We start from the raw sequence: 16,238 nt of genomic DNA, 5'->3' as shown, positions 1-16,238 counted from the left end.
CAGGTTGCAACTTGAACAAGTCGGCAGTCCATCTCAGAGATAACACACAGAGACAATCAAAAATTCACACTCACGGCCAATTTAGAATCACCAATTCACCTAACAAGCGACGTCTGTGGCCTGGGGGAGGAAACCTGTGTAGGCACCGTGCCTGCACCAGTTTAGAGCTCGACACCTACTTGCTGTGAGGCGACAGTCCTAACCACTGCACCGCCACACCGCAACTGATTAAATTTAACTGGCTGAAGCATGATAGTCGTTATAATTTTGCGAGCTGGCGAAACAATGAAAGGAAATTGTTTCGTGGAAGGGAAAGCACAGACGTAAACAATCTAAATCAGCGATGGCTTCATTTCCTTTAGCCGATTCATTGTTATGGTCTTGTTATTGTACATGATAAAATATATCATTATTATTGCCAGTGACACCTGCTGTATCTATAATATTTAAGCATTTGCTATTAAAAAAGTCATGTATAAAAACTCTCTGTAGTCCCAATGCTATATTTTTGACACTTTGAATTACTGCTAATCTTTATATGGTCCATAGAGAATAAGAGGAGTGGCAAGTACTTTTGAACAGAAATGATAGAGGTAAGCGGTGCATTTATACTTATTTCAGGTACCTTATCAGTTGTGACGTGTCCATGACAGACAGGTCAATGGGGTATAAAGTTGATAGAAGCTACTTTTAGCCATAAAATATAATGGTTATAAGCTCATTACCTTAAAAGCGGTCGGTCCTGTCAGTCTAATGCTAAAGTTAGCTCAAACAGCTATAGTGTCAGCAGCAGCATTGTGGGTCACCAGTTTAATGTCAAAACACTTTCAGGCACAACTTATCTTTTCTTATAATAGATCTTTATTATGTTGTTCATGATAGTAATAAACCTGTATCCAAGTATGCCACTAGAGTGATATCAATAAACTTCATTTAAATCATTTATAAAAGACTCATATTACACTCAGATATTTGATTCATATCACACTCAAACAGAAATGTAGAGAACAAACTGGAAAATTGGTTTTAAACTGCAAAATGCTGTCACTCCTTAACAAATCTATGAGTTCCCACAGTCTAATTAGGGATCATTTCTATTCTCACTTTAAATTAATCACAGTCATTCAGGCAATGATTCTCTTTTACACTAGTCCTAGCGCAGATGGCACAGCTGGTGATAATGGCTCTTGTTGCTCTGCCATTGCATACAGTGTAAAGCATCAGCATCATCTCCTCACTGATCAAATAAGAGAGGCTGGTAGGTGTGTGGGTGTCACAAGATAACCGTAACACATAGACAAACATTTTCACCAGCTGCTGATATCTCAGTTAATTAGAGGGAAGCGAACCTTTTACGAGAAACTGCTAGTGATGCTTTTTGATGAATGAAGCCTGAAGTTACTCGGCCTCGATTGTGCCTCTCGACTCCACTACAGGCTCAAAAGGGGAGGCTGTTTCTCACTCTCATTTTTTATCTGTCCTTGACTGGCTCTCTCATCCTTTTCTTTTATTTTACTGTTTTTTTCTGCTTTCATCACCCCCCAAGCTCTCCAAAAGGTGTCTCTTAATGCCTCTCAAATTTTCTCTTTTCAATATAATCTTGCTTGTTTTCTTCTCCAGTGTCTGCGGCTTGTCTCGTTCTCTCCCGTGCTTGTCCTGCTTTCCCACTTTCTGTACCTTCCAGCTCTTCTTCTCCCTGCTCTTCCTCACTGATGTTCTCTCGCTCCACTAGACCATTAGGTTCTCTTTAACTCCACTTCTATGCGGTCTTTGACAGTCCTTTGTCACATCCTCCTGCCTTTCTTTTTAGCTCCTAATGTCAAATGTATTCAGCTCACACTGTTGGAACAATATCGCCGGCCTTATCTTAAAGATTCACACACATAAATGCAAACAGAGCCATGCATCTGAAACATCTGTGATTGATGGGGGTTTATTTGCACTACAAAGTAAAGGTGATTCAGCGATAATGGTAATAGAATGATCGAGGAAATTAAAGTTCAGTTAGTGCAGTCTCTGAACACCCATCCCACACACACACACATTCCACTCCACGTCCTAAAGCTGAGCCACACAGTGTAGTGGTTTGTGTGTGTGTGTGTTGGGCTGTGAAGGAAAGCCTGCTGTGAGTTTGCAGCTCGTCTGTCTGCACACGTGAGCACGAGAGAGACCCAGATGTGAAGCTAGAGACAGAAAGTGGGGGAAGGGGTGGAGGGTAGATAGAAGGATTAAGGCGGATGTGATCAGAGAGCGCTGATCTGCCTGTCAGCAATAGATGTTACTGGCACACACACACACACACACACACACACACACACACACACACACACACACACACACACACACACACACACACACACACACACGTTAATGCATCTATGGCCACACCACAAACCAACAGCAAGTTCAGATTTGCTTAGCTGTGTTGAGCAGAGACAACCTGAATCACACACACTTTCAGTCTTTAGCCAGAGAGACCTCATCTTGCAGCTGGCTTACTGTGTTTAACAAATAGGCCTACATGTTTCTGGTACAGTTCCCATCACTGGCAAATTATCACGAAGCTTCACATTCCAAGTATGTTAAAGGATAAGCATATCAAATTTGCTTCTCATGAAATCCCTGTGAATTTGATTCTGAGAGAGTAATGGGTATGGGTGGCCTTTGCCCCTGTATGAATAAACAGAGCATTACTGTCTCATTAGTCACTTTCTTCCTGGTGCGATGAATTTCTGCCAAAGGCATTATTGTGTAATAGCGGATGATCAGCAGAGGAAGAAGGGTGGATTTAACACCTGTTTGTCATTAGATGATTTAAACACAACCATCTCATAATTATCTCATCATTTCTAAAAATGTTAAATGTTGTACTGATGAATTATTAGCAAATAACTGTACACGGTAAATGCATATCCACTTGCTATTAGGAGTAAAAGTGGGCAACCTGGTACTAGCAAATAAGTACTGGCATCATCAGTGTTATCCAGGTCACGTTAGAGTCCCTTTTCAAAATAGAAGATGTAGTTGGTCGCCAATTTATGAAGTGTAACTAGCTTCGTTTACACAATTTTTTTTCACACATCCATTCTGTCAATGAGTGTATGGAAAATTAAAATAAGTAAATCAAAAATAACAGTACACAAAATACAAAAAGTTCCTTCAATTTCAAGTAGCTTTAGCCAGGGATACTTAAAGTGTGTGCAAAATACCATAAAAAACATAATTGTGCTAATAGCCCACAAAAAAATATTGTGGCCAAAATATAAGCAAACTAGATATTAGGGCTGCCACAAACGATTATTTTGATAATCGTTTGTGGATTAGTCGACTAATCAGATCATGCATCCATTGGACGTAAAACGTACAGCTTATTGCACCGCATGCATCTGCTCTTATATAACTATCATTAGCTTACAGCTTTAAGTGTTTAAGGTATGTGCTAAATAAAAATAAAGACAAGACGATAGTTTATTAAATTTTAATGAAATTTGAAGATTGTTTCGGTGGAGTTTAATAAACTCAGGCGTCTGCTCCTTGCTATTTAAAATATAACAGGACACCGTAGTAAATTCTCAAGCATCTCACACTTCTGATAATCAGTTGTCTGCTTGACGTTTATTCATCTGTGGAAAAACTATAACTTTAATCTCAGCCAAACCGATTTACTCAGGAACAAATAAAATACTGAAAAAAGCTAAACAATAACATTTTGAAGTTATCTAAGTGACTTATATATCATGTTTAACCTGAGTAGTGAAAGACGGCGGTGGGTTTGAAAACGATTTGCCGGGAGTCCGGTGTTCTCACAGGCTCTAGTGAGCCTTGAACCCCGGCTAGCTATCGAGCTAGTGGGTAACAGGCGTTCCCGAAAACGTTGGAGCGCTTTTGAAAAAATGTGGTGTCTTGATAAACTGAGCAGATATTTGAAGTTTACACAGCTACATTCTCGCCTTAAAATATGTTAAATGTTTATTTTGTGACCCAGAAAGAATAATAAGAGTAATATTAAAACTAACTAGCTGCCGCCATTGTTGGAAACTGAGCAGGGCCGCGCTATGACTTCTGGGATAGGTTGGGCCATGAAGTATACACCCGACCCATCCATCAAATCTGGGGAAATGAAGGGCGCATTTGTCGGAGTCTTCGATTTTTGGACAGTCTTCGTCGTGTCGCTGCAACGTAATCTGCCTACAAATGCGGGCATAGGAGGATGCGGTTCCTGAATTTGGAAACAGCTATGATATCGGACACTGCTTCTTCTTCTTCGCGGTTTAACGGCAGCTGGCATCCTTGTACATGCAGTGCTGCCATCTTCTGTTTCAGTCCGTTATTACACTCTTAAATCCTACTAAAAAATAATTTCCCCCAGGGATCAATAAAGTATTCTGATTCTGATTCTGATACTACTTATTCCTGCGTCTTTTGGGATCTTACAAAGCTTCAAATGACACGTCGACTATTAAATTAGTCGTTGACGATTTTGATAGTCGACGTAATCGTGACTAGTCGACTAATCGTGGCAGCCCTACTAGATATTCATTTGAAATGCTTAAATGTCTAAAGGGCATCACACAGCGAGCATGTTGTGAAAAAGTGATGATGAGCATCAGTAACACAGCATCATTATATCTTAGAAACTAGGATCCTCCTAAATGTGGTATGTATTGTCAACATATAGAAAGTATTGTAAAAAAAAAAGATTTAATATATCATGTGGCGCCCTCTTTAGGACTGATCTGAAAGTGATAATAACGCCACAGAGCTATTTAAAATGGTTTCTTTTGTTTGTTTTGAAAAACTTGATATTTGAAACTTGAGGGTTATTACTAACATTCACACTAAACAACAAATTTTACGTGACAATTAAATGAAAATGACAATGAATAATTTTAGTAGAATACTAGTAAATTAATATGGGTTAAAACTGGGCAAATAACAATAGCCCGAACTTTGCGGTTGTTTATGTGTGTGTGTGTGTTTGGTAAATGGTAAATGGTCTGTATTTGTATAGCGCTTTACACAGTGTGTAAGTAACTACTGCAGATTAAGTGAGCTGCCTTGGGGGAAATTTGTATTATCTGAGTGCTTCTTGTTAACTATGTTACAAAGGTATGTTCCTCTCATACCTTTGGAGTCAGGGGTTAATATACTTCGATGACTACTCTTTTTGACATATGCTTTAGCATATGCATGCTTCTACATTCGACTCTATATTCTAATGATATACAGGTTTTTGATATTAACTGTAAACGGGCTCACATTTTCTTCATTTTTTTTAATTAGCCTGCAGTAGGATGTTTGGGCAGCAGTGTTCTGCAACGTCTGTGGTTTCTCCTTTCAGCCAAACAGCATCCTGTTTACTATATTTTGTTTCTCTGTACATAAGTCAATTTATAAAAGCACCATATTAGAGCATTTCTATGATTCCTCAATCCCTTTAAACTCATAAAGCCTTTGAATACCCTTTCTAAGAGATACAAACTATCAAATTCAGGCGAGCAGTTGACATTTCTCTCTCCTCTGCTTCCTCTCAGGCGACACGTGTGAGAGACTTGTGGCAGTATAAGAGAGATAAAAGGGCTTGTATTAATAATAAATTATGAACGGCTAAATTATACATGAAAAGGAAAATCTAGGAAGCTTGCACTTCCAGGTGCAGCTCCCAGCATTACTTAAACTGTAACAGTTGGTAACTGGCAGGATCTATTACTGTTGTGTTTAATGACTTGAAGTGAAAAACTGTAAAGAGATGCTAAATAACAGGTCTCCACGTGAGGGCGACATGTTTAATTCATGCCAGAAAAAGGTCAAACTCCACGTGTCTCTATTACGTCCATCAGTCAAATCAGACTTGTAGTCTAATCATTACAACCAGAATGATTGTGGAAAAACCTAATGAACCTCAGATGGATTTATTCATTCATTTATTTATTTATTTATCTGATTGTCAAAGTAATACCTGCCATCTCTATCAGGATTATGTAATCTGGGGATACGTTGTACACAGTTTCTAATGGAAAAACAAACAAAAAAGAAAGGGAAACAAACAAGAAGAAAGGAACAAAACTGTATATTATGCTATATTTTCACTTTTAACTTTCATCCTATACACAAAAACCACACAAGTAGATTTAGAAATTAAGTTTAAAAATCTGTGTCTCAGTATCACAGGTATGTGACACAGCCGTACAATGATCACAATATTTCAAGGAAATGTGTGATAATGAAATTTATGGTGATATAGAAAATACTGAAGAACATTTTATCTGTGATTGAAGCTTGCAGGCAACGGCATTTATTAGTGCAAATAAGATGAAGGGCATTTTCAATCCATCTTTTCCAATGAGCTACTGTCACTGACGACAGACTACTTAATTCAAAGTGTGAATATATCGCCAGCAGTAGCAACAACAGCAGCAGCAATGGCAGTGACACAGCAGAAGTCACATGTAAGCATAAAAGTAGCCTTGGTAGCGTTTTCCATGAAAATTCTAAGTAAACGCACAACACGACTGTCATAAAACTGAAATTCAAAAACATTATCTACCTTTGTTTTTTCACTAGCTGTCTAAAGCCCTGCCTTTTCACCATGTAACCACATCAGAAATGTCCTTCCTATCGTGTGGACTGCAATTAGCAAGAGCTCCACCAATGAGTCATTTGTTTACTTCTTGGTTACACAAAAGTACCAGCTACTAGTTATCTCATCCTTGCGTGTCTTCATGTCTTGGTTTTACTCGATGGTGTGTTTTTACCCCAAGTGGAAAAAACAGTTTTGTAGTTTCCACCTTCAGCAAGAACAATTTTTTCCCCATATTTTTGCAAAACATTGTGCTTCATTAAATAGTTCCCATTTTACTAAATCGTCAGGAGGCTGACAAGCAACTCTCTCTGTCAGACATGTTTGGGCATGTGCCGTTGTTGCATGTGCTTGGGAAAGTAAACAATGGTTTTGCCATATCATTGATATGGCAAATATCATATAATCATGTAAAAATGTAGAATCATACTATTGTGGACAACCCTATTGGTAAGCATACTTATGTAGTACGCACTGAAAAGGACATCCATCTTAACTGCCCATTCAATCTCGGATTGTCCAATTGTGCACCTTCAAACACATTAGCAAGTTTTTTTTATGCTATATTTATGTGCAAATACTTTCAACAAAGACTAGTGCTATATTCTCAGAGCCAGCTGTTAAAATGTTTGATGTGCTTTCATTGGACGATATCTCAAAGCTGGTGCCAAACTAAAACACAACATGTTAAAGGAGTCTCCAGCTAAACTACTATAAGGCATGTTATCTAAAAACAGCTTGTTTCATATTTCTATATGTTTGGTCTAATAATAACTTCACACATTCAGCTACTGCTTCACTGGAGATCTAGGATTAAGAAAAAAAGGATAAATTACAAATACTAGCTTTTTACATCCTTTTAAATTTATTATTATAAATTTATTTTTTATACTGAAAAGGGTAGCAGGTAGCACACACTCCAAATACATTTACTAGATTTAGAGATCGCAGTGCATCTTCTGTTGACCAAGTTGTTTTTATTTATTGTGGAAACAGTGGGAACTTCAAGTCCATGCAGACCAAGGTGTTTAAATGAGATTAAAACTGGGGTCTCCTTTTCATATTTGTTGTCATTTTATCTATTTTCAATGTTCTGATACTGAAATTACTAGTAATTTATGTTTTTGTATGACTCAGAGGAATAATTATGAAATTATTTTGCTGGGAGTGAGTCGATATAGACATTTTTCTTTTTAAATGAGAACAAGACCTGGATACAGATCCCTCATTTATTTGTTTTTGTTTTAACAGATGATTGGAGGTTGATGAAATGGATCAAAAACCTCCTGTGGATGATTCGGGATAAACTGACAAGGCAACAATCAAACAGTCTGACAAAGCTCTCTGGGTGGCTTTAGAATCTGGATTTTCCAAAACATAAAAAACAAATTTGTCAAACACAATACAAATATAAGGATCATTAATCTCACATGTAACCTATGAATCCATGTGGGGTTTTTTAAGAAGAGAGAGAGCCAGTGCAAACATCACAACTGAACCACAGCTGGTTCTTAATCAAGCAGATGTGAAGAGCTGCTTTTCCATTAGTGCTCAAACTTCAGACAGCTGTATTTGAAAAATCATATTTCCCAGTGAAAGGGTTCAGTGGGGTTAAACAAGAACAGGAGTTCTCAGAAGAAGAGAATACATTTCGTACATTGCACTAATCATTTCTCTCTACATGGTCCAGCTGCCCATTTTCTAATCACCCTTTCAGGCACATCTGTAATAACGGCTGTCAAGTGGAAGAGCTATTAAATCCATTTACAATCCTGTTCTCACAGCACAGAAAGGAAAGGCAGACAGAAGAAAAAGCAGCCGTGAAAGTTCCACAAATGGCATTAAGAAAGCAGGTGCTTTTTTAAAGGACACTGAGAGCAAACTACTTAAACTAGGCGTCTAAGAAAAATGTTAGAAATATTCACCTTCACATAGATGATGCTTGATAAACACTCACTTCTAGCTGAAGCTGATCAATGGAGCTTTTAAGTAAATATCATCTTTGTTAAAGATTACAGATGTGGATGAAGATATACAGAAATGCTATTATTTTTATAAGAATGATGGTTTTATAATAGGTTGAACCGGATGAGTTTCACTGCTGGACTGATGTCGGCTATGTATGTGACTTAAGAAGAAGACTTAAGAATAACACTATAATGCTAGTTGCTCAAAGTGTGACAAGGATATCCTGCCTTTCCTACCTTAATTAGTGGGCATAAATGGATAAACAGACACATTTATATTTTAAACAACCTCCGTTGGCCAAATTGCTGTACAGGTTATACAAAATATACACTGAAAACAATGAAAACAAGTAAACAAGACTGTGTTTGCATAAGAAAAGACAGGACACTAGGATAATAGGGTTTTTTAAGTGATTTAAAAAGAATGGGCAACTCTTATGTAAAAAAGGTAAGTTGTTCCGAAGATTTGGAGGTGCAAAATTCAAAATTTATGAAATGTGTGTCTGGCTTTGTTTTTACTTCCTTTTTAAAAAAAAACATTTTCATAGTTTTTTTAAGCTCACTTGATGATCAATCTTTGCTTACAGGAACAATGCCGTAATAAACATCAGCAAACTTCCTTTTGTTGTTGTTTTTAAATAAATAAAATAAGTATAAACAAATAAATACAGACATATGGACTCTTCCGTTTTAGCAGCTGTCTGGAGAAAAAAACCAAACAGATCGCCAGTGCATCGGCCCAGCAGGGGGTCATCTTAGGCACAGCAGGCTGTTGAGATTGGTCGGATAGACTGGTGGAAACCCCGATGAGTGAGATGACATGCTGGGGACATTGTGTTTATGTATTTTTTTTCCTCTAATGGAAATTGTAAACAGCACTTAACAGTTAATTTTCATTTTTTCACCTTTGTTTACTATGAAGTTTGCCAGTCTGGATTTTTGAGTTTAAAGGTAAGGCAGCTTCACTGTGGGTGGATCCAAGCTCATAGCAGACCAATCAGTAGGAGGGAGAACAGCAGAGAGCCAGGATTTGTTTATGCGTGTCTGCACATGTGTGTGTCTCAGAGAGAGAAAGAGAGGAAAGACCTAGGCTGTGCCCTTGTTGATGTAAGTAACACTATAGAAGTCAAAAGGCTTGAAACCAAACCGGTCCCAGGAGTTTCCCAGACGACCGGTGACACCAGTCTCCTTTGTGTGCGTCCATGACACATTGAGCCTTTTTAATATTTAAACATCTCTAATAGCAGCTCTGCTGTTTGTTTCTCATTTATCCTTGGCTCACACTCCTTTCAGTCACTTCCAAGTTTTTGCTCTGGCCAAACTTAGTAGGACAAAAGTCACATTTCTCTGCGGTTGATCGTTTTAATATTGCCTTCCTCCTATGGTTTTAATCCAGTCCTCAACAAGTCCTCTGATGTTTTGTCCCGGGGACGGGACAAAACATCAGAACTTAAACTGCTAAGAGACGTCAGATAAGTTCATGAAATGGTTGTTATAATGTCAGCTGCTAACGGGTACCCCCTCTAGTGGGTACGCTACGAAGATATTGTAAAGGTTTTTATGTTTTAAAGTGGTAAAGTAAACTTTTTATACAGCTTCAGCAGCTGGTCACTAACATTTACGTTAATAATAAATTTTAGACTGAGTAAAAATTGCTGATCACCAGTTTGTGTTAACTGTTTCTGCTTTTTAATAATACATCAGTGTGAGGAGTTCAGTTGTTATGGAAACGATAGGCCGGTAATCGCACCCCAAAGGAGTGTTTTCCAAACACTTTTTAAAACTGTAGAATCATCAATTTTTATTTAAGTTGCAGCTAGCTGCAGCTTAGCAGCACATCAGCTGTACTTTCTCCTCAGATAGAAACATCAGACAGACAGGGTGTGGTGGAATAGGAGTGAGTGGAGGCTCCGAATGAAAAACAAGGAACTGTGTTCTACCAAATTACTCCCGTGAAATTGGAGAAAGCGCTCCCACAAAATGGACTAAAGAGTCAGTAAGGCTGTTTTTTCTTTTTTTCAAACAATCTAAATGACATTGATTGGCTGTCAGAATACTATCCAAACCCTCTTAGTTGACAAATTAAATCAAAACAGTAACAGCATAGTGCAGTGTGCTAATGGAAGCAAACTCTTTGTTAATGAGTTATAAAAAATAAAGTCACACTATAGGTCGTGAGAACAGAAGCATAACCACAAACACACTTAAAATCTCTTCAAAGATCACTACGCACAACACAATATTATCACCGACGGACTCTTTTCAGTTCCAAGAATTTGTTGTGATCGACTACATTTTTAAAACTCACCTGCGGTATCATGCAGTTTATTTTATTTTTTCCTCCATTTCAATAAGAAAAAGAATATCCTCCATATCAAAGTGTAGATGGTGAATAAGCAGGCATTTCCTGCCCTGCATGTGGGATATGAATGTGGCTTTGGGCCAAATCTAAGAACTTCAAAGGAAGGGAGGAAATAAGCTGAGAGGCATCTGTGCACATGTTTGTGTCTTTTCATATTTATTTTTCAGCCAGCCAGCACACATGCATGAAATACATGTGCACACATACGTTTCAATTAGTGCATTTTGTATAGGATTTATGGTAGACATATTTAGTTATATACATTTGTATTGGCATATCCTAACAACCAAATTATAAAACTACCCTTTAACAACATAAAATCTTGCTGGCTAGAGCGGTTGCTAGATGCTGGTTAGCAACTGTCTGGCAAACACCAGTCACTAGTAGGGTCATGCAGGCCTACATACTGGTGATCACTACCAGATTAAAGCGATCACCTGTGGTTTATATGGAACATAATGACATGTTATCAATTAGGTGTGAAAACACCGTAACCAAACAACTGGGAAACGTGCCAGTAATGAATAAAGGAAATGATGTGCTTGGAAGCATATGTTTCTGACTTAGTTCTTTATTCTCATTGCTAAACACAACACTAATCACTGCACAGTCACACAGTCACAAAGTGAAACCCGATGGGCAAGTGCTAAGGGGAGACACCACATAGGGTTTAAAATGCCCTTAGTAGTTGAATCCTGGGTTTGACCCCACTGACTGGACCTCGACCTCTGTTGCCTATCATTTGACAGTTTCTGGCTATATTTGTTCAGCTTCTGAATAAAGGTAAAAGCCAAAACAGCCATCTTGTTGGGTTCCATGTTCCTTTCTGTTTGGACTTACCTTGCTACGTAACACAGATGTATGCGAATTAAGGGGGAAGTGAGTTGTGGAAGTAGCCGTTGGTGTCTGTGAACTGGAAGCAGTTTTATGTTGCAGTCTGACGCCATCACTGAACTCAACACAGTCAAAGTTGCTCTTCCACACCATTACCTGTGAACCAGATATAAATGTATTAAATAACAACACTCCATTAAAGTTAGTAATGAAGAATGTTAGAATACTCTGCCATCACCTGTTCATCAGAGCCTCCAGAGGAAAAGTACTCCCCTGTTCTAGAGAAGGCCACACAGGTGACTGGACCCTGGCGTGAGGTAAAAAGCAAAAAAGGTGGAAAATGAATCTCACAATACAGTAAAGTCATATCTGTCTGACAATGAAAGTAGTCCTAAAACTATCAGCTATGAACTGTTTGCTTAAGTTGAAAGAATCACTACATTTGGAGAGAATGTTTTCTAAAAACCTCAACAAATGCAGCTGAACAAACTGGCCCCATCTGTGCTAAAGATCACAATATTGGTTAAAATGATTTGCCAATTAAAAGTCTCCATGTCTAGCAACTACTTTAAAGGCTGCCTAATTGATAAAGTCACCATTTTCATGCACAAATAACAAAAATAAGCAACATTTTATAAATTCAATAGGCCAAATGATTTCATTTATCATCAGTTTAATCACTAATAAGTAAACAGTAATGTCTGCATAGATTAAAAACTCCATGTGAGACTGGTGCTGTCTTACTGTTGCATTCATTCATTCTCAAACCTTACATATAGTAACTTAGAACGATATGACTAACATTGTTTATCTCCTGCCAAGTAGCTCAGCTGCAGCGAAAATGTAGGTGCAAGTGTAAACATGGGCAGGGAGTAAACACAATACAATTTAATATGATACAGAATACAGTAATATACCCTAAAGGCACTTGCTGGTAAAAATGTATTTAAGATTCAATACAAAACAAAAGGTGGGAACATTTTTTTTTATTTTGTTTGAGGCTTGTGTTTAAGCAGTTCGACTAAAACAAAACTGAACCCAGAACAAAAGCTCTTGTGTGTGTGTGTGTGTGTTTGGAGGAGGATGTGGGTGTGTGGGGCTGCAGCAGAGCAATCAATAACAAAAAGCAGAAACTCAGGTGGAGTGAGGTCACGCATGGTCAGAGCCAAAAAGGATCACCTGAAGGATGTCAGGACTTTGGCATCCTTTGTGTGTGTGCATGTAGCTGGAAATAAAATTCAGAAATCATGTTTCTCTTAGTTTATTCTTTTTTTTTTCCCACCTCACAATGCAGAATGGGGTCAACGATCTCAGCCTGAGCCCCGTGAATGCGTTCAAAGAGGGGATGAAGCAAAGAACAAACGAGTGCTGGCAAAGAAACGGACAGGGAGTCTGCTGAGAAGAAAAAAGGAGCTGTGTCCTGTGGCTGGCACCCAGACAGGCTGGTTTGGGTGAGGAATGGTTTCCCAGAAGCACCTGAGAGAAGCAGACAGTGTCACTATAGCAACGCGACGGCCTGACAGACAGCATGTTCTGTCTGTGCTCTGACTAATGCCTGCTGCCAGGCTGGCACTTGCCATGGCCAGACACATGCACGCACACATGCACACACGCACTCACAAACACAGCCTGACAGAGCAATGAACCTAACTTGTACATTTTATGTACCAATAAATGAACACGGATAGCACAAACCAGACAAGACCCATATGGTGCCCTTTATAAAGGCATGACTAACACGAACGATAACATACTGCTACTGCTTTTATTTTGTAAGCTATTTTTCCCCTCTAAATCGTCCCCTTTAAGCACAGTCATAAAGAACTTTAGGCTTGTGTAAAGTTCTGTAAATCAGCATAAAAAACTGTTTCTTAGACCCTCTTAATTATGCAGTCTTGTAATATGTGTACAAGACATTCTTTGTATAAATTTAACTGAAAAACCACAAAGAGCACAAAGCTGTGCACTGTAACAACCATAATTAATGTTTACATTTCAAATTCACAAATGGGAAACAAATCTGAGAAGTGTATCAAATATGTGGTCTTTTGGCATGAAAATATGCATTTTGTGTAGTTTCATATCCAAAAGTTAATCATTTTGATACACATTACATACTGACAGAATGTAATCAGAAAACTTCTATAAAAGAATTCTGCCTTCCTAATGATCCTGCAATAACCGCTGACTTTGCATTTGTCCAACCACTTTCCTGCCCGCCTTCTCTGAGCCAACGAGCTTCTGTTCCTTCTATGTTCTTTAAATCTCAGTGTTCTTCTGTCATTCTGTCTTTCAGACTCCCATTCATGCAACCAGCCTCCTACCCATATCCACATCACTCCGGTCACTTAAAGAGCTTCAACAAGGCTCCATCTCCATCACCACCAGCGTCTAGACTCGAGGTGGGGGTCCTGTCCTAGTTTCTGTTATTTCATCAAAATCTAATTGCCATTACTGAAATGACGTATCTCAAAAAATCATTATTAATTATTTCAAATGAACTGTCTTAACTGATCTACCATTAGTAACAGTAACATACAAACATGAAGATGCGCGTTTGAATGTCAGCTTGCAACAGAAATACAGATTACCTCCTAATATTTGGGGGAAAAGACATGTTTGTTCTCTAAACCTTCCTATAACTGCTGTACCTACTTCATGCATTTATTACTACCAGGCTGGACTATTGTAATTCATTATTATCAGGCTGCCCCAAAAACTCCCTCCAAAATATGTCAGCAACAGGGACTAGAAAGAGAGACCAGATTCCTCCTGCATTGGCTTCGCTGCATTGGCTCCCTTGTATATGAGAATTTCATTTAAAATCATTCTGACATACAAGGTCTACAATAACCTGGCTTCATCTTCTCTTATAAACCACATAGTACCACATCACACCACCAAAGCACTTTGCTCTCAGAGTGCAGGCTAACTTGTGCTTCCCTGGGTATTTAAAAGTCGAATGGGCAGCAGATTCTGGAGACAGATAGTCTTTCTACTTTTAGATGAAAACTTCCCTTTTTGACAAAGAATATAGTTAGTGCTAATCAGGTAATCCTGAATCCTCCCTTAGCTACACTGCAATGGATCTGTTTTTGCTTGACTCACTTCTTTTGACTTTCTTTTGACTTGTTTATGCACCATTCTAGATTTACTGGCTCTCTTCCACAGAGTATGTATATATTTTTCCCGTTTCCCTCCTCTCACCCCCAACTGGTCATAGCAAATGGCTGCTCCTCCCTGAGCCTGGTACTGCCAGAGTTTTTTTTCCTGTTAAAAGGGAGTTTTTCCTTCCCACTGTCACCAAGTACTTGTTCACAGGGGATCGTCTCACTCGTCTCACTGTATTATTGTACAGTCCTTACCTTACAATATAAAGTGTGTTGAGGTGACTTTTTTTTTTTAATATCAAGCTATGTAACTACAACAGGACTGAATTGAATATGGATAACCGAAAAACACAACTCTAAACAAATGCAGGATTTTTGCTATGACTAAAGCAGCAGACTCACTTGTGTTGAGTATAGTTGGCACTTTTAATAAACTGGTTTGTTTCTTCGTTATCAAGTCAGTTTGGGTGCCAATCGGCGCAACCTTTGAGTCTAAGACTGTTAAACAGCTGTTCAAAAACTATAAAAGGTTTGAATGCACTGTCATGCAGCTGAGTTATTTTATTTTCTGAATTCACTTCTCACACAACATGAAGTCCCACAGTGTACTCTGTTTCAAAGAGATTATGCCATTAAGGATGACAAGCGACTCATCTTGTTCATGATGTCTTTAAAAACCAAAATTATCTCAAGCACTTAGTTAAAGAATTACTTTGTGAGAAGTTTTAGAACATGTTGTGAAAGTAAGTTGTCAGCGAGTGAAGCAGAGAGACAAATTAACCTAAATTAACACAATTCAAACCAATCAGGTAATGTCCTCCCGAGGCTGGGTAAACAACACATTCGTCAGCTACAGCACCAAAACACTTGTTTTCACGTATGGTAAATGCACACAGGCCTACACAAATACACAGCACAAACCTTTACACCCACACTGAACAGATGGGGGTCTCTCCCATCTCCAGCTATGCGATTGGAGAGACAATTAGCACTCTTAGTCTCCTAGCACCAACAGATTGGTGGTGTCACCGCGGAGCCAAAAAGAACAACAACACAAACTGAGACACAATATAAGAGATGACAAATTTGGAGGCGTAAAGAGAGAAAATGAAAGTTATTTATTCATGACAGAAAGGAGAGTCTTGGCAAGTGCCTGGAAAGAAACACAGATGAAACAGAGAAGACAGCAGAGGAGACATAGCAGAGACATAGATAAACAGATGGACCACATGTGGTACTGGCAAGCTGCCGATTTCCACAACTAGCCAGCAACCCGGTCCATCGGCTGTTTAAACAAACCGATACATTCAGTGAGCCGTCCAGCCAGGTGGCCCTGCCAACCCAAATGTGAGTAAATCAGATGTGAGACAAAGGGGGAAAAAATG

The 16,238-nt window shown here is 38.6% G+C and overlaps 1 protein-coding gene across 2 annotated transcripts in view; it reads right to left on the bottom strand.

Annotated features, from left to right (window-relative positions):
* The window catches only part of poc1a (POC1 centriolar protein A), a 51,161-nt gene that overhangs the window by 18,217 nt on the left and 16,706 nt on the right, over positions 1–16,238 (bottom strand). For both annotated transcript variants that reach the window (XM_004548549.5, XM_076884073.1), the window contains exons 8-9: positions 11,982–12,050; positions 11,750–11,899 (exon numbers count right to left, since the gene is read on the bottom strand). In XM_004548549.5, the coding sequence (XP_004548606.1) occupies positions 11,750–11,899; positions 11,982–12,050 (219 nt within the window). The remainder of the gene's footprint in view (positions 1–11,749; positions 11,900–11,981; positions 12,051–16,238) is intronic.

The sequence above is a fragment of the Maylandia zebra genome, linkage group LG5, assembly GCF_041146795.1.
Source record: "Maylandia zebra isolate NMK-2024a linkage group LG5, Mzebra_GT3a, whole genome shotgun sequence".
Classification (NCBI taxonomy): Eukaryota; Metazoa; Chordata; class Actinopteri; order Cichliformes; family Cichlidae; genus Maylandia; species Maylandia zebra.
Note: the sequence above shows the minus strand (reverse complement) of the source record. Positions and strands in the feature narration are given on the sequence as shown.